The 18,239-nt window shown below is 40.7% G+C and overlaps 1 protein-coding gene across 4 annotated transcripts in view; it reads right to left on the reverse strand.

Annotated features, from left to right (window-relative positions):
* Positions 1 to 61: 61 nt before the first annotated feature.
* Positions 62 to 18,239, reverse strand: part of SLC38A1 (solute carrier family 38 member 1) — a 74,317-nt gene continuing 56,139 nt past the window's right edge. For 3 of the 4 annotated variants that reach the window (XM_004274423.3, XM_004274425.2, XM_004274424.2), the window contains 9 exons: positions 17,230 to 17,312; positions 15,787 to 15,845; positions 15,549 to 15,665; positions 14,221 to 14,300; positions 11,034 to 11,134; positions 8,652 to 8,770; positions 8,001 to 8,142; positions 7,801 to 7,898; positions 62 to 6,021 (listed from right to left, as the gene is read on the reverse strand). In XM_004274423.3, coding sequence (XP_004274471.1) covers positions 5,920 to 6,021; positions 7,801 to 7,898; positions 8,001 to 8,142; positions 8,652 to 8,770; positions 11,034 to 11,134; positions 14,221 to 14,300; positions 15,549 to 15,665; positions 15,787 to 15,845; positions 17,230 to 17,312 — 901 coding nt within the window. In that variant the 3' untranslated portion in view covers positions 62 to 5,919. Of the gene's footprint in view, positions 7,287 to 7,800; positions 7,899 to 8,000; positions 8,143 to 8,651; positions 8,771 to 11,033; positions 11,135 to 14,220; positions 14,301 to 15,548; positions 15,666 to 15,786; positions 15,846 to 17,229; positions 17,313 to 18,239 lie in introns of all 4 variants that reach the window. The other variant, XM_033436496.2, reaches the window with a different exon arrangement.

Consider the following 18,239-nt stretch of genomic DNA (forward strand, 5'->3'; position numbering starts at 1 on the left):
TAAGTACCTAAATACTTCCCTTTTTAGTACTGCACCCCAGAAGAATGAAGACAAAAATTCATACTTTTATTCCACATTTTTAATGTTTAAAAACTATGTTAACAGAGCAGTTATAGAACAGAACTTCTTACATGTCTTTATTTACACCACATCCTGGGGGGGGGAAATATGTGTTTGATCAACCATGAATGGCAAAGTTTTGTGACTTGTGACTCACTTAAATCATCCATCTGAAATTCATTTACAAGGTTTTTACATTAATAAAACAGTGGTGTGCTACACGCACTGATCTTAGATGAAGTCTAAAATACACTGAACTCTAGTGAGCGGATTACATACCAACGATCAAGATTCAAGTGTTTTGGGAAAAAGTGACTTAACACAGTCTATGTTGGCGTTGACACTGAAAAGAAAAGGCAATCATGCAAGACTTGCAAAAGCTTGATAAAATAATGGGTTTTTTTTTCTTTCTTTCATATTTGTGCTCATAGTTAATCTTCAGGTCTTTCCCCCCTTTCAGAGATCCCAAAGTTTGGGAAATGCAGCAATTCAATTTTGAAAAAAAAAAAACCCAAAAACCGTTCTCCTCCCCAACTTCTGTTTTCATAAATGCTGTGTAGTGTTAACGGTGAAACAGCATTATGAAGAAACAACTCGTTACTTTGGGTACATCTATTTCTATATGGCAATAATTTGGGTCTAAAATGTTCCTTATTTGTATCTCAGAGGACTAGCTTTGAAATAATTGATCATAACACCAGTATAAGAAATCAACGAAACTATTTCTCAGACATTTCTCTCTCTAAACAATTAAGACTTGTAGGTTCCAAGTTTACATTGAGAGAACTATGTTACCTGGGAGAGAATGTAAATTTTTCTAATTCCCAAACAAAACCGCTAATATCTATGAAAACATTCTTGATATGCAGATACTAGCGACTTCTATTTCAATGAGGATCAACAACTGCAAAAATATACAGCCTATTTATTTACAATATATTTACATACAAATGAAGTATTTCTTACAATAAGCCTCAACTGCATAGATTCTTCCTTTTAAAAGCACAAATTCAAGCCTGTATGCACATGGGCCCAGTTTCACAGTCCTTCCTCCAAGAAAATCCTAAAGAAGATCTGAGCCTTGTGAATTGTATGTTTTTCAAGAACTTTCCCTTTAAGATTTAGTGGTATTTTTCAGTTGTCAGCCACCCCATCCCCAATTTGTACCTGAAAGCCTTAGATAACTATGAATAATTCACCGTGTGTATTTTAGAGGAAGTGTATTCTGCTAAAAGATTCTCAGATCTGCCATCTCTAAGGAAACATTCATTAACATCGTTAAATGATGCAGTCTCCATCGTCTTTATTCTGAAAGGGGCTAGAAGTTTACTGTGAACTGGAATGGAGGAATTAAACATTCTTAAAGTTTACACCCTTTCTAAGCCTCATGCCACTTACACTGATAAACAGAGAGGAACTGATTGATGGCTTTTGCACTAAGGCATAAAATCATGTATCTGATCATTTCACTGACCTCCGCCCCACGCCCACCCCAACAAAACGTGCTGTCCAGCACTCTGATCCGCTGAAACCGAGCTGAGCACTCATCTTTTCGGAGCGGTTTGTAGCCCCTCTTGCAGTGCAGGACTTTCAGCAGAGAATTCACTTTAAAGGGAGGACAGGATTGATCGCCATACACTGAACCCAAACATTCTGGAGAATTTACTCCTGACATGAATTCAGTATTTCCTCTGAGGTTGCGTTTACAAACGGTATTATCATTTAATTCCTTTCAAAAAAGAAAAAAAAAAAACCACCCAAACCCCAAACACCTCACTTTTATTTCTTCACAGCTGCCATAACTGTAATCTTATGGTGTGTCAGCCTGCGCGAGCCCCGCTTACAATGATGCACCTATACCAGCATTTCCAGTGGGAAGGGGGCTGAGACGAGGCCCCTTCCTCCCCTCCCTAAGTCCTGCTTCCCACTTCTTGTCCGTGAGTCCTAGGAACCTCCCTCAGAGAATTATGGGCAGGACTAATGAAGAGGAAAAGGAGAGACAAACTGGCTCCCTGGCAGGGCTTTTTACTGGGCCTCCACCCTGAGAGTTTCTGATTTTACTGGGTCTGGGGTGGGGCCTGAGAATGTGCATTCCAATGAGTTCCCAGGTGATGCTGATGCTTCTGGTCTGGGGATCCCCACTTTGAGAACCACTGGCTTGGAGGCTTGACGCCAACTCCAGAAAGAAGCCAATTCTGGGGTAACTGTCTGAGGTGTCCTCTGAAATACCATGACACCTTACCACAGCCCTTTGTCCACCCCAAGCCCCACGGCCATGACCCATGGATGCCCGTCTCAACAGGGTCTGCAAATGTAAAAAAGGAAAAGTGGGTAGAGAGCTTTTTTACCCCCATTTGATTACTGGGCAGTTAAACCATGGTTTACTAGCACTAAACCCATTAAAAGTGCTGTGTGCTGGCTTCTATGACTGGCATGTGGGAGAAGCTATGCCGTGGCATCCTTTTTGGTAGCGGGAGGGAAGGAGACGAACTCCAGGAGTAAGAGGTCCTACAAATAGAAACAGGCAGGCCAGGCCTGAGACCCCAGAGAAAAGAAAGGGTAGCAGCGGAGAACGTCCCTGGCGGTTTACGGCCCACAGGAGGACCCTTCATCCTCCGTAACCCTCCTCCTACCACGAGGTCTCTGGTGGCCCTGAACTTGGTCCCCCTCCTTTGCTGGAGACCTAGCTTCAGGCCACTCTGGGCACCTCTAATTGGTGGTGTGTGACTGGAGTGGGCAATCCAGATTCCAATAACAACGAGTGAGGGATTCTTGGCAACTCTGAACAAATACCCCCTAGAAACAATATTATATTTAGTGTGTAGGTTCTTTAGCAATCTTGTTATATTATCCTATTTCAGCTAAACTATGGGCTTAGATCGTTTTCTCTAGCTGGTCTGGGGGCCTAGCCATCATGTATAACCTGGTTTCTAAAGGAAAATGCATTCCAGGTTGCAAACAACTGACAGTTTTACAACTGGTCTGCTTACAAACTGGGGGCTGCCCGTGCTTAACAAGACTGGACTTCTTTCCCGTCTATACTCTGCAACCCCACTTCCAGTAAGTAACATGAAGGAAACTAGGGATTTCCAGTGTGCTGTGTTATTATAACTAGAGAACAGTTCATAATCCAAAGTACGAAGGTGGCGCCGTTCACTAGTGCTGAGATCCTATCTACCAAAGGAAAACGTGCTGCTCCCAAAGGCTAAGGTATAATATTCGTTAGTCTACTCATTTAGCAGAAAAACTTCTACAGCACTTGACTGTGTTATTTAAATTCTACCTAACATCTGTGGTACATGTATTTTTGGCTACCGGTTCACTGTTCTGAATAAGAAGAATAAGGGCAGTACACTTTACAGCTAATCCCACACAAATGATGTAATTAGTCCGTGATATTTGACAAATTACAGTAGGGTCTATTATATTCAGTCAACAATAAACTTAGATAAACATTACAAAGAAGGTTTAAAAAACCTGTAGTATCACAGACATTCACAGCAATGTGCCTCCTCTAAATAAGTATATTTTAAGTAATAATAAAAATCCCTTGTCCTGACACGTAAAATCCAGACATCCAAAAATATCACTACACATCCCAAGAGCTAATGATCGCCTTCTAAATGGACTCTGTGGGCATAAAATGAATTGTTATAAATTAATGAAGAAAACAGAAAGCAGCATAATATAGCTTGCAGGCTACATTTGTAGTTTATTTAATGGAGGGTCATCCACTCTCTGGCTATTTCATTATTTGGTGCCCTGGACAGCTCAAAGGGCCAGCCAACTTGTTTTGTTGAGTTTCTCCCCTGCTCATCTAACATGGAAGACACTGCTGAGAAGGACAGAGAGGGCTGTGGATTTTACTAGGTTAGGAAGTCATACATAGGTAGGTACTCATATCTAAACACCTGAACTCTGACCTAATGTGCATGTAATTCTGGAGCATTATGGTAAAAGCTAGGATGATCCCACTAAGAAATGCAGGAAATAACTTCTCCTTTTCCCCCAAGAGGATCACGAGAAAGCTTTCTGATGCCTGCGCTCTCTATGGGACACTAGTCTGTAAAGGGAAGGGGACATTTCCGTGTTACTCCCGGTAAGTGTGGAGGCCTCTGGGGGTCTCCGTGGGGGAGGAAGAGAGCCCAGAGCTAAGTGCCTGGAAACTCTGCCAGGAGTCTGCGGTTAGAGGCCACTTATCTCTGGATAAGAAATCTGTGCTTGGTGAACTTACGTGTCTGTGGAATTCAACTAGGATGCAGATAAAACACAAGTCCTGTTTCAAGTGACCAGCTCACAGGGTACACACACTTCTCACTGTGTGACACGGACAGTCCAATCATAGGTGATGGCCCAGCTCAGGCGGAATGCGGTGCTGGGTTTCTATACTGTCTCCCACGCCTTTCCAAGCTACCTTGTCCCAAACTCTCTTCTTTTTTCAGCCTCTCTGTAGTTTCCTTCACTTGCTTTAGGAGAGGGGCTGGGGTAAGAGTGTGAGGCAACTCTGTCCTCCTGTGTGGCTCACGTCAGTCGGGCAGTAACGGCCCACCCTTGACTAGGGGCGAGAAGAGAGAGAGCACAGACGCCAAAGGCCCCATCTGGGGGAAGAAAGGTACACAGTGATTTCATCACGTGTTCTTCTCAAAGACCATCTCTGAGGGCTCGTTTTCTTTTTTCGAGACTGGATGGATGGTTAATGGAGAAGAAATAGGAATGAGGCTTATTTAAGGTACAAAAATCTTATATTTGTAATAACCTAAATTTACAGATATAAAACAAGTCTTTTAAAGACGCCCCTAAGGTACCCAATATAAAGCAGGAATTACTTATCCTAGATCATCCTTGGTTAGACACACATGATTCTCTATGCAAAAAGCCGGTGGACATGAGTAAAAGCTGCTGGGTTTGTAATTTAAGAAAATGCTTTTCCCCCTTGAACAATACCGATGCAGGGCTGAGGGCTACCTGCACCCGAGGAATATTTCCTTAGGCATTTTGGACAATCTTTGTGTAGGACTCTCGCTTCTCAATTTGTTACAAAGGTATCATGGGTCTTCCCCAATGGAAGTTGACGCAGCTTAGAGTAACTCTGACAGAAACTGTCAAGGGGGAAACAAAACTTCATTTGCTAGATTACCCAGATGTGTAGATTAGTATGTTTACCGAGGTAAGAATCACTCCCATCCCCTTCCCAGCTGAGAACAGTCGCCAGAGAATATCTCTGCACAGAGTGGGCTGCAGTGCCAGCGAGGCCATGGGCCGCAGAAGCTCGGCTGCCAGGTGATCAGAGCTGCCTCAAATATTGGGCATCCTCTGGTCCAGCAAGGGTGCGCGCCCTGTGACTCTCATATGATTATCCCTATGTGCTATGTTAACCAAAATAGGCAAATTATTTACGAAACCATTTTTTTTTCTGTAAAGCAAAATAAATATATACAATTCAAGATTCTTTTCTTTTCTAAAAAGGTACAGATATTATAAGCTGAACATCAGTAGGAAAATTATGTCAGAATCTGGATGTGTAATAAATAAACATGACGGATGATCATGTCTTCCAAGTTCTAAGAGACGATGACATCACAGAAAACAGAGTTAGGAGAGTGAAAAATAACTGATTGGGAAAAGTACTGGAAAATGTGATTGCGTGCAATTTGGAACAAAAGAAATCCATAATCCTTAAAATTGATCCCCAATCTTGGAGGGACATGAACCATGATAGAAACAGGTCTCTGTTTTGTTACCAAAGTGTTATTCCATTGTGTATCTTGTAAATTTCTGTTTGCTTCTGTAAACTTGCAAAGGATGCGATGAGGGCTTGCTGATGAGTGGTAACTTGACCGTTTCCTTCTCCATCTGGTCTCAGTGGCCCTCATCACCACCCGATGAGCAGGCCCAGTCGTAGATAACCAAGGGAATGCTGACCAGGGAAAACACCACCCCCAGACCCAAGAAAAGGGCAGCCTGGAGTGACAGAAAGGCAACGGTTATTTTCAGGGAAGCAAACATTTCCCACACATACCAGGGAAAAAACAGATATGCTTTTCCCGCTCTTTTTGAGTCCCTCTGTATTTGGAGTTTGTTACAACTATTGCCGAACTGTGAGAATCTTTCTAAAACTGTGTGCATCTGATTCTCCAGGGATGGGAAACTAAGAAAAACCAGCTATCAGAACCATCCTCTGCATTCTGTCCTTTGACTTCACAGTCACCTCAGAGTGAATCTGTTCTACAGCTGACGGTATCCTCACAGCTTCTTTCAGACTAAGACGACAACCGAAAAAAAGAATGGGCTTAGAAAACATACAGGTCATTTCATTACTCTTTACCAACCAACCTAGGTTATCGCTGGCAGGCAAACATTTCTGTTTGAAAAAGTGTTAAAAGGATATCAAAAAGAAAAGTAGATTTGCTAGAGTGAACATAGGAAATGGGTGTCCAAAACAAAGTTATTTTAAGGGTTGATGAAGGCCACAGGGGGCAGGTTCCTAACTCTAGAATCTGGAGAACTCGAGATTATAAACTGCTTGGCCTTGAGAGTTTCCAATGAGAGCTGAAATTCAGGGAGAAGGATGAAGCAACATGAGAGCCAGGGGGGCTGGACTAGAGTCTGGATGGGGAGACAGAGGTAAGGGAAGGGGAGAAGGTGAAGGGTGGCATTGGGAGGGTTGCACACAGGCTCACCATCACCGGTCTGGTGTAACTCCCACTGGGTCCCCACATGGACTGGATCCCTTGTCTAATGCTAGTTGGTAGATCCTCCTAGCAGTTTTGAAACGGGAGCAGGGTTGGAGAGGCCCAGAGAATTCACGGGCAGTAGGTCTCCATCATTGTCAAACTTAATCTTAGTTTACGTTACTGCTGTGCCAGAGTGACTGCTCTTCCTCTCTGTCCTCATGAAGTCCCCACTGGTCAGCTCTAGAAGGACTGAGGATTTATGGCTTTAGGGATGATCCTGTTGGGGAAGCAGATGCTCTACCAGCATCAACGCTGCTTCTCCTCCATGCACAGCGATGATCCCCCATGCCTATGTCTCTCATCCGGGTCTGTTGACTCAGGTAACATGTGGATTGGAGTGCTTACACTATCTGGGAGGGCGGCTGAGAAGCCTTCTCCGAAGCCAAACATAATGGTGCTCCAGAAGGTACTCATGTAGCAGCCACTTCACCCCTGCTTCCCTCACTGTCTCCAAGTGCACCACCTTCAAGATGCCCTTGAACTTCACCAGACCTGGAAACAAGAATCCCAATATAGAAAGGTAGTTTCTGAATCCAGGTCTGCTGCTCCAAAGCATTTCTGTCAAATCATATAAAAGACTCTTTACACTAACTCAGCCATTTAAATTAAGGCATTGCAGGTTCCCTGGGCTGTAGCATGGAGTTACAGGACTAGGAATTGTACCGAAACAGCAGACTGCATAAAATCTTTGAGCCCCTTTCCACTTCAGGTCTTGCTAAAGACAAGGCATTACCCTACAGAGACACAGGATGATAAACGTCTAATCTTTCAGTTGGCCCTGCCCTCGCAGAGCAAAATAAGGCACAAAAGAGCAAAACCTGAAAATATTTTGAGGGAATGGAGAAAATTCTGATATTTTAAATTTCCCAAATGGGCAAACACTAGGACTGCTGCCTACTTTTGAGATCCCTAAAAGTAGTATTAGTTGGTGGAGATGGACTATGTATTTGATATATTTCAGTGAAAAACTAATCAGAAAAATGAGAGTGGCTGGCATGAGACATACCCAAATTCGTTGAGCTCCTTTATCTCCATCTTGACTTGTGATTTTTAAATAAAGAGACGAAGGAAGGATGAAAATAAGCATATTAGCAGACGTAACTCCTGAAAAATAAGGAAAAACAAAGTTTGAGGTTGTTATCGTGAACCTTCAGGTTTCTAAACAGCTATTGTAAATAGAATAAGCAGAAAGTCAGAAAGTCGTACCTACGACTCCAAAAATATCCTTCATGGAGGGTATGAAGATCACCAACAAGTTGATAATAACCAGCAGTATGAAGGTCACGAAGACATGACGACATAAATTAAACTTTGTTTTCTTAGCCAGTTCAAATAAAGAAGAACGAACCTGCAGGAAAAGAAAACAAAAAATTCCGTAATGCCCACAGCACGCTGCCTTTCACATTTCTCGGCAGTGACTGAAAGATTGGTGCACAGGCATTTGGGACATGTTTTGTCACACCTAGTGAGTTTATAGATAGCTTTAACAGTTTGGGAAGCAGGGGGGCTTGACTTAAGATGGGAAGTCTTTTTCTTTACGAATAAAACAGGGGGATCGTTTCTGTTTTATCTATGACTGAGTGTTCTTTCACGGTTCTTCTATATTCCCCTGTCATGGATGACTGGGATTCAAACAGTCTATCTACATTTCTCTGTAAAGAAGAGGGACAGATAAATTAGAACGAAGATTCATTCCATCAGAAGGTTACCCTAACTCACTGATCCCACTTTTTTTGCAAAGAGCTATGGGATCCTTTCTTGATGCAGTTTCAATGATGCAGGAGAGTTCCCTGCAGCAGGCTTGCTCTGCAAGGAGACCTCAGCTTTTCTCAAGTTGCACTGAGGCCTTTTACTCACTGTGAAAAATAACACCGGCACCGTGAGGATGACAGCGACAATGACAGCCAGCCGCACGGTCAGGATGAGGATGTCATCTTTACTCTGATACTTGTGGAGGAGGTCCGAATGCACATTTTCTAAAACGAGGGAAACGTAAGAGGGTGTTAAAACAAGACAAAGGCACATCACGGAATGACGGGTTTTCTGAGCCACAAAGAATTTGTAAACTAAAGGGCAAGGAAAGCAATGTTCTGGGTATCGAAGTGTCTATTCACAATTTATAAAGTTGAAAAGAAAAATCCCCTGTGTGAGATGGGCACCACCTGTCCACACGTACCTGTAGCAAAAAGGAATGTACAGTAATCACTAGAAGAAGTTACACCAAGTGGGGAGCTTAACTTACCCTACACTAAACCTAAGAGTAAGCTGGGGGTAGAAATACCATACGGTTGAAGCACAAAGCCCTTCTTCATCTAGATTCTCCCCGACTTGGTGCCACTCATCAAACAACACAGAATAGCCTCACTCTCGCTAAGCGGACTGCAGGCCCCACGGGGCCACTTTCAAACTCTCCTCTTATAACTCAATGTCCAAGCGGCAGAGGTACCCATGGAACTTCACCATGGTGAAGTTCATCATTCTTCTCTTCCAGGTATGTTTTTCTCATAAAAAAAGTACTTAGCTTACACAGCACTTTGAACTTTTTCTCAACTCTGAACTTCAGGAAGTGTCATTTCAAAGAGAACCAAAGCTAGAATGGCAGCCACTGAGAGCAAGAATGCTCACTCGTGTCTTTTTTATCAATGACTTTTGAGCAGTTAGTTGTGATTTGGGGATGCTCGTGAGAAGAGGTGAGCTCAAGGTCCTTCTACTCTGCCATCTTATCTCCAACTGGAAAATGCTCACTCCTTTGACGAAAGATAGTTTCCCTCCCCTCTCAAGGTTCAGGGTGTGGAATTCCAATTCTAGTCAGGGCCAGAGATGGGTCTCAATTTTAGAAAAAGGGCCCTAGGATATAATAAAAATCTCCTTAGTTCTAACTTCCTTGATTCAAAATTCATAACCGTCTAAAAATAGCTGAGTTTTTTCTTTGACCTAAGAGTATGAAAGGGTTTGGTATTCTATTCTATGTGGGAAAAAGATGGATTTGCCAAGAAAAATCATAGCTTAAACAAGGTTGCAGTGAGACCATTCAACTAACATTAGGCACTCTCTCTCTCTCTCCCTCCCTTTACCCACCCTAATCTCTACAACTCTGCAGGAAACTTAAGAACACCATCTTTATGCAGAAATTAAATGTGGTATTTATGGACTCACTAGGCAATGCTATTCTCTATCGCTTGTGAGAATGTTAATAAGGGAATTTCCTGGCGGTCCAGTGGTTAGGACTTGGTGCTTCCCTTCCTCTCTAGGATGAATTGATCATCTCTAAATGTGTTTAAATTTTGAGACATTTGTGTTTATGAAAAAATGCCCCCAAGAAATATTATTTAATAGAGAATGTGAAATTTATGTATTTAAATTTATATTAGGTCCCAAATTATAATGATAATGAAAGATGTTAAATAAAGCTGCAGGATGATTGGAATAGAAGAGGATGAAGAAGTAGTAAAAGAAGGTAAACTATTCTTACAGGGTCAATAAAAGTTACAAATGAAACCTTGTTCTTTTTCAGATTTCATTTCTTTTAACTTTCTATGTCACTGCTTCAAATCGTTGCAAGGCTCCACCTGCAGCTGAAGGATCAGGTGCTTTATTTTTATTTATTTATTTATTTTTGCGGTACGCGGGCCTCTCACCGTTGTGGCCTCTCCCGTCGCGGAGCACAGGCTCCGGACGCGCAGGCTCAGCGGCCATGGCTCACGGGCCAAGCCGCTCCGCGGCACGTGAGATCTTCCCGGACCGGGGCACGAACCCACGTCCCCTACATCGGCAGGCGGACTCTCAACCACTGCGCCACCAGGGAAGCCCCAGGTGCTTTATTTTTAATTAATGCAGAGTGTCATGAGTGTAGCACTCTACTCTTTCTCACTTTCAAAATCTCTCTTTTCTATTAATGGAATCTGACCCAGTTCTCAACAGCAATTAGGAAAGCCTTCTCTGATTATAGTTTTAAACTTTCCTCAGTAAAGGTGGCGTGCTTATAAAATGCAATTTCTTTTAAGAACAGTATTAGGAGAAAAAATTACAGTATATTGTTTCAGTAATTATTCTATTGTGCAGTCTGCATGAATATGGAAAGGAACCACTGCCATTTGCTTTAAGTAGAAGAAAAGCTCAGCTAAGTCAATGGACAGATTTGTTGCTTTTTGGGCTATCATATTAAAAGTTATTTCGATATTGATTTTTACTAATTTACTTACTAATACCTATATTTATGTACTGACAGAAGGTACTTACCATAGAATGTCAAGTAGCCAAAAATGGCAGTCAAGAAATACATAACAAACATGGCGAAAAAGGAGATATTTGAAACCATCTGCATCTTTTTCTGTGATCGACTAAAAACAAAGATAAAGGAATTTGAAAAATTAAAAACCACATTACTGAATGTAAGCACCAGTGTTAACACTGAAGAATAGAACTTAACTTTCTATCAGGCTGGGGCTGACCTGACCACCTGAAATTACCCCCAGCAAATATGCCAGTTTATAATAACTTCTTTTACACCAAATGGGTATTGTGAGAGAGACAGCCATGTAATGAACAATCCGTTGAATGTTCTTCCCCATTCTTTTGAAAGAATATCGAGTTCTCATCTGTAGAGCAAAGAGTATTTTTTAACATTTGTTTGATACTATCTCTACACTCAGCATGCACAGGAAAAAGGCAGAATAAATTCCAAAGCTGTTCTCTCACCTCCGGGCAGAGCTACAACTTGACCTCGGTGTTCAGTTGCTAAAGCTGCTATTTAAGTTCCGGATTTCCCACTGAATAGCCCCAGGGAAGCCTGTTTGTCTCCAGAGCAATGAGTGCCTAAGAGCTCACAGCTGGGATAATGAAGGGCTCTCTCTTTCTCTCTTAGGTCAAGTTTACTCTGGGAGTTTGCATGAACCGCTAAGTTTCTTTAACTGCCCAAACAATTAATCCACAAGACTTGTACCCAACAGTCGACCACCAACAGTCACAACATTTGAGCGTGTCATAAAAGGGAATATGGAAAACGAGAAAAATTGAGAAGGACCCATGTGAGGAAATTACAAACTAAAAGCTGAACTATTAAATTTAAAAGATGCCAAAGACGTATTTAAACACCCTAAATATAAGGTCATAAAGTAAGCCTGATGAACACATAGATAGGTAGATGTAAATACCGATACTTCAAAGTTTACTCATATATCAATTAAATAAGAAAGAGGAAGACTAATGAGTGAATTCAATGCTAAATAACATCATCTTTATTTTTGTTTCAAAATGGAAACAGATAGCTATATTGTATATCTTTCTGAGTTTAAGACTATACCATGATGCCTACTTCAAGAAACAAGAAAAATCTCAAATAAACAATCTAACCTGACACCTAGAGGAACTAGAGAAAGAAGAACAAACAAAGTCCAAAGGAAGGAAACAAAGATCAGAGTGGAAATAAATGAAATAGAAACTAAAAAGACAATAGAAAAGATCGATGAAACTAAGAGCCGATTCTTTGAAAAGATAAAAATGACAAGCCTTTAGCTAGACTCACTAAGAAAAAAAGACAGAAGGCCCTGATAAATAAAATCAGAAACAGAAGAGGATAAATAACAATGGATACCACAGAAATACAAAGGATTACAAGAGAATATTATGAAAGCTATATGCCAACAAACTGGGCAACCTAGAAGAAATGGACCAATGCTTAGAATCATATAACCTTCCAAGATTGAGTCATAAAGAAATAGAAAATCTGAATAGACTGATCACTAGTACAGAGATTGAAACAGTAATCAAAAACCTCCCAAAAAACAAGTCTCCAGGACCAGAGGGCTTCCCTGGTGAATTCTACCAAACATTTAAAGAAGATTTAATACCTATCCTTCTCAAACTCTTCCAAAATTTTGAAGAGGAGGGAATGCCTCCTAACATTTTATGAGGTCAACATCACCATGATACCAAAACCAGACAAAGACAACACACAAAAAAATTGCTGGCCAATATCTCTGATGAACATAGATGCAAAAAATCCTCAACAAACTGAATACAACAATACATCAAAAGGATCATACACTGTGAGCAAGTGGAATTTATTCCAGGGATGCAAGGATAGTTCAACATTCTCAAATCAATCAATGTGATATATATACATTAACAAAATACCCACTTATGATAAAAACTCAATGAAGTGGGTACAGAAGGAACCTACCTCAACATAATAAAGGCCATATATGACAAACCCACAGCTAACATCATTCTCAATGATGAAAAACTGGAAGTTACCTCTCTAAAATGAGGAAGAGGACAAGTGTGCCCACTCTCACCGCTCTTATTCAACCTAGTATCGAAAGTCCTAGCCAGAGCAATTAGGGAAGAAAACGAAATAAAAGGCATCCAAATTGGAAAGCTGTCCCTATTTGCAGGTGACACAATTTTATATATTGAAAACCCTGAAGACTCCACCAAAAAACTATTAGAAATAATACACAAGTACAGTAAAGTTGCAGGGTACAAAGTCAACATACAAAAATCTGCCATGTTTCTGTATGCTAAAGATGAGCTAGCAGAAAGAGAAATTAAGAAAACAATCCACTTACAGTTGCAACAAAAAGAATAAAATACCTAGGAATAAAACTAACCAAGGAGGTAGCTACAGAGAATAGAGTAGTGGTTACCAGAGGGGAAGGGGCTGGGGGAGGACAAAATGCGTAAAGGGGATCAACTGTATGGTGGTGGATGGAAACTAAATTTTTGGTGGTGAGCAGGATGTAATGTATACAGAAGGAGAAATATTAGGTTGTACACATGAAACCTATATAAGTTGTAAACCAGTTACCTCAAAAAAAGACACTATGCCACGATGACTATTTTTATGTGGAAAGTCTGATAACAATAGGCTAAAAAGAGAACCCATGAGGGAATTTCTAAGCCGGGCTTTCGTTTTCTCTAACAGCAATCAAAAACAAATCCATATAATCACTGTAATCGTTTGAAATGAACAACAATATTCTTTTGTCCAGTTTGTGGTCTTAACATTAATTTCTTCCTGCCTGATTTACCAGCCTTTTCCAAGTCAACCAAAAGGCAAATCAGATGCAGTGTATTTAGTGGCTCACAGATGGGTATGAAGATTATTATTATCCACTTGCAAAATAATCATAAGTAACATAAAGCAACACAAATACTTGAACTCTCTTGAGTAATATAGAATTTGAAAAACCAAATTAACAAGAAAAAGCCCACAGAGTAAGCCACTTTATACATTTATGGCCAAAATATACTGTAGGTTTGTGATTTTTCTTGCTTGAGAATGGCAGAAAGTAAATGTTGAAGCTGGGTGATGAGTCAGCGGGGCTTCATCACATGAGTCCATTTACTTTAAATACAGTACTTGCCTATTAATGAGGGGCCCTAAAATGATTCAGTTTGCAAAAAAATTAAACACATCTCTTACTCTTTAAGCTCGCTGTAAATTGGCAGGACAGACGGGTGGCAGACAAATGCGAACGCAATTGTTGGTAAAGCGTACACGGTCTATTTGAAAGAAAAAATATAAATGTTACGGAAAGGCATTTTTACCATAAAAACTGTACAGCTCCAGTATTTCTGAGCCGTCTTTTCATCTGACAGCCCTTCAGAATCCCTGGATTATTTGGTTATTAGGAGAGCTTTGGTATCGAAATAGGAGCAGCTTCCCTAAGAGAGCTTATCTAGCTTGAGACGTTAGGCACTTGGCAGACAGGGGTCCTAGAGCTGGGCTCACCCACAGTGTATTTTACAACCTCCAGGCACTGCGTCACCCCGTACTTATGTGGCGCTAGCCGGTTACATAGCACTTTCCTACATTATTTCACTGAATCCCCACAGCAACCCTGAGGCGGACCAGTGCTGTTCTCCTGACTCCCTCCAAGACAGGCTAGGCAACACGCCCAGAACTTCCACCTCCGTTTTACTGCTCTTTGCACTATACAGGGCGCATCAATCAGACTTAAATATGGCATCTAAAAAGAAAGATACTTTCTAAAAAGAAAATCACTTCACTGCTTTGGCTGTATCCTTGAGAGTTAAAAGACGGCGAGAGAGAGAGAACGAGCTAAATTCGTTTTCTTAGATAAGGTTTTTTAAAACTCCCAAATTCAATATAGTAACTTCTTATGCAAAAAGAAGTTGGCAGAGAAGGAGGGAAAAGTAACATTTCTCATGCTCTAATTTTGCCCAAGCACTGTACCAGGCACATTCTAACAAAACCCTGTAAGATACAGAACAGAATAGTTATTTTACAAATGGGGTTGATAATTTGCCTGAGGATTCAAATCCAAGCCTGACTGGTTCCATAGTCCATCATTTCCCAATATGTCGTATGAACGTTCCTTAAGTGCCAATTTGTGGTGGCGTCTGTATTTCAACTGTACTTGCTGGGGAAGTCTGAGGTGTTCCTTTCTGTCACCACAAGATAAGAAGCAGTGGGCTAAGGATGTTAGTTATTAATCTGTTTTTAAAGATCCACAAGGAATAACAGAGCTGAGACAATTATCCAGAAAGAGGTTTTCACAGGGAATACTTAAGGCTGTCCTACACATAAACTGGGTAAAAGGGAGGATGAAATATACAATTTGTATATTTCTCCAAGGTCCCTAAATGGATTGTGGCAGTTGGAAGCAGTGATACAGTGTTCTTTTGAGAACAAACACATCAAAGACAGTTTAATCAAAAGAAGTCTGAGAAATACAAATGCCCTTAGCAGAAACACTCGTTTTTATATTTAAAGGATAAGAAACTTACCTTTGAATTGAAGGTAACATATTTTGGCGTACACATGCCAGCATTTGTTGAATTAGCACTTATTGTTGAATTTAGCTCTGAAACAATGCAGGGAATTTGAAATTTCTTGTATATAACCTAGTATTAAAAAATAAAGGAGAAACAATCAGACGTTATCACATAAAGCCAAATAATGCATAATTATTACATAGCATCATACTACAGCAAAACCAAGCCAACCATTTCAATCAGCACTTACCACAATTAGGAAAAAAACCATACAGCTCAAGGAAAATCCACTAGTATAGCCAAGATAGCCTAAAAAAAAAAGTTTAAAGAATTATTATGATTTCATTCATCACCTCTTTCAATGCATTCTTTCAAGCATAGTCTGGGGTTCCAATAGTATTCATACATGCTAGTATTAATACAAGATTATTTGATAGTGCTACCTTACTTGGCAAAAATGGTGACTTGAAATTAAAACATTATAGCATTGTGTTTTGATTCCAGTTCTTCCTGACACACTAGATAGAGAACACAGATTCCCAGGATCCAGGGGAAAAGACCTTCCCAAATTTGGCCATAGGTCTCTGTTGCTGTACTCGGATGGATTCCTATGGCCAAATCCCATTTACTCCTTGATCCATTCAATAATTCTTGATTATGCACATACTGTATAAACACTGAATATACGCAGAGGAGAGGAAGTGCTTTCTAGGGAGAAACTGAACACCTGAGGATCTCCACCTTGCTCCCCTTGGAATGCCTGGGAGATCTCCAAGCACCATACTCTCCAGAAAGGCAGAGTTCAGTGGTCTCTGGGGGCTGCACTATTCTCACCCCTGGGGGAGAAGAGCCCTTCTCCACTAGCACTGAAAAGAGCTACATGTATATACACAGAAAAGCTTAAACACAGACTCGGAAACCAGATAATTAAGTAGCTTAAAAAAAATCTACTTATAGGTCTCACAGAACAGCTACAGAGGCTGGGTATTTTTCATACAAAACAAAAAATTATGGTTAGCAATCATTTTGGGAAGAACGTTAAATGTCTGCCTTGAATGAGCCCAGAATTAAAGGAAATGCATTTCAGAGGCTTTGGACTGGACGGCAGTCTGGCTGCATTATTCCACACACAAAATGTCCATAACATCAGGGACCCTGGTCTCCAAATACACACACACAAAAATGTCAAAACCAAATGGATATGACTTAGTGATTATCTACCACTTTTGACTTTTTGCTTCTCTCTCTCCCTTCAATGAAGCAAATAATTGAGACCGGTTAGACTCTGATAATTTTAAGAGTGATTCATAATACTTTGGGGTAAAAATATAAGCAACTTTCTGTCTTGATATCAGATGTGAAATTCTGCTCATCTAAATAATCAGAGTATGTAAGACCTTGTATGAGGAGAATTCCATTTCCTGGACTTTGTGCTTTTGGACAGAGCACTGTCTGTTGCTGGTCCCAGGACCTCCCTTCTTCCCTCCACAGCTTAGTAGAGGGATTGCTTAGGAAGTCACATACCAACCAGTGTTTTTATCCCATGTTAAAGTCAAGCCTGATTAATACTTGTAATTTATCACTCATTTAATCTTTACCCTACAAGTGAAAGCAGAGGGCAAAGTTGTTCGTTTTTATTAGGTTTCTGATTCACCTGGGTATTGCAGAGACTATGAGAAAAGCAAGCTCTTACCTAAGTTCTTCAAGAGACACAGAGGGAGAATTATGCCAAAGGTAACTACCACCACCAGAAGGCGGCCATCCACGTACCAGGCTCTGAAAAGGCATGTAAGCAGTTAGGTCACATTTTCTTAGAAAGTGACTTTTCTTTCCTCACACATAAAATTTCACAGTATTTAAACTTTGTTAACTATTACTAATGTTTACCATTAACGTTTATCATTATTCAGGTTTTATCCAACCACTTTGACCCAACCACTAGTCACTTACTATCATCTCTCTCCCCAGGCAGCAGAAGAAGAGATACTGCTTCCCCCCTCACTCCCACTGGCTAAGCATGCCTTTCCTCTGAATTATTTACATCGTTTCAAAGCTGATGCACACATTACGTTCTGTCAGATTACAACTTCTCTTATCAATTATTTAAAGAGAAAGTTCCTTTCTGTTTTGCTTGGCTAATATCATCGCAAAACAAGTCACCACAGGTAGCCATTGCTTTCTCCCTAATCCCTTGTATTTGACCTTGAATCCTGATGAAAGAACACTAGGAACTCTGGTTTCTACGATTCTCCCTTGAAAGAAAACAGAGAAACTAAGACTGACAAGAACTGTTAAACAAGAGGTAGTCAAAACACAGGATGCACTAAACGCAGCTGCAACATTTTCCAAGGTTAGCTGCATCTTTAATGAGGCTGGCTCACGTCAGTTCTGCTCCCCAAATGCTCTGTCCCTTCTTTAAGGAAGAGACTCGGGTCTTAATCTTGCTTGTTCCACTTCTGTGTCAAAAATACTCCACATCTGTTCTATTTCATAGAAACTGGATGTAGATTTCAAGCTCTTGGGAAATTGCAGCACCTAGCGTTTACAGCATGACCGATGAATCTACCTTTTAAATGCTCAGGTTCAAATGGCTCTGCCTGCTTCCTTCATTTATATACCCCCAGAAACAACAAACCAAGAAAAAACAGCCTAGGGAAAACTTTGTTTCTGCAGTCCTCATAAAACAAAAACGTTGGTTAGCCC

Source organism: Orcinus orca, chromosome 11 (assembly GCF_937001465.1).
Source record: "Orcinus orca chromosome 11, mOrcOrc1.1, whole genome shotgun sequence".
Taxonomy (NCBI): domain Eukaryota; kingdom Metazoa; phylum Chordata; class Mammalia; order Artiodactyla; family Delphinidae; genus Orcinus; species Orcinus orca.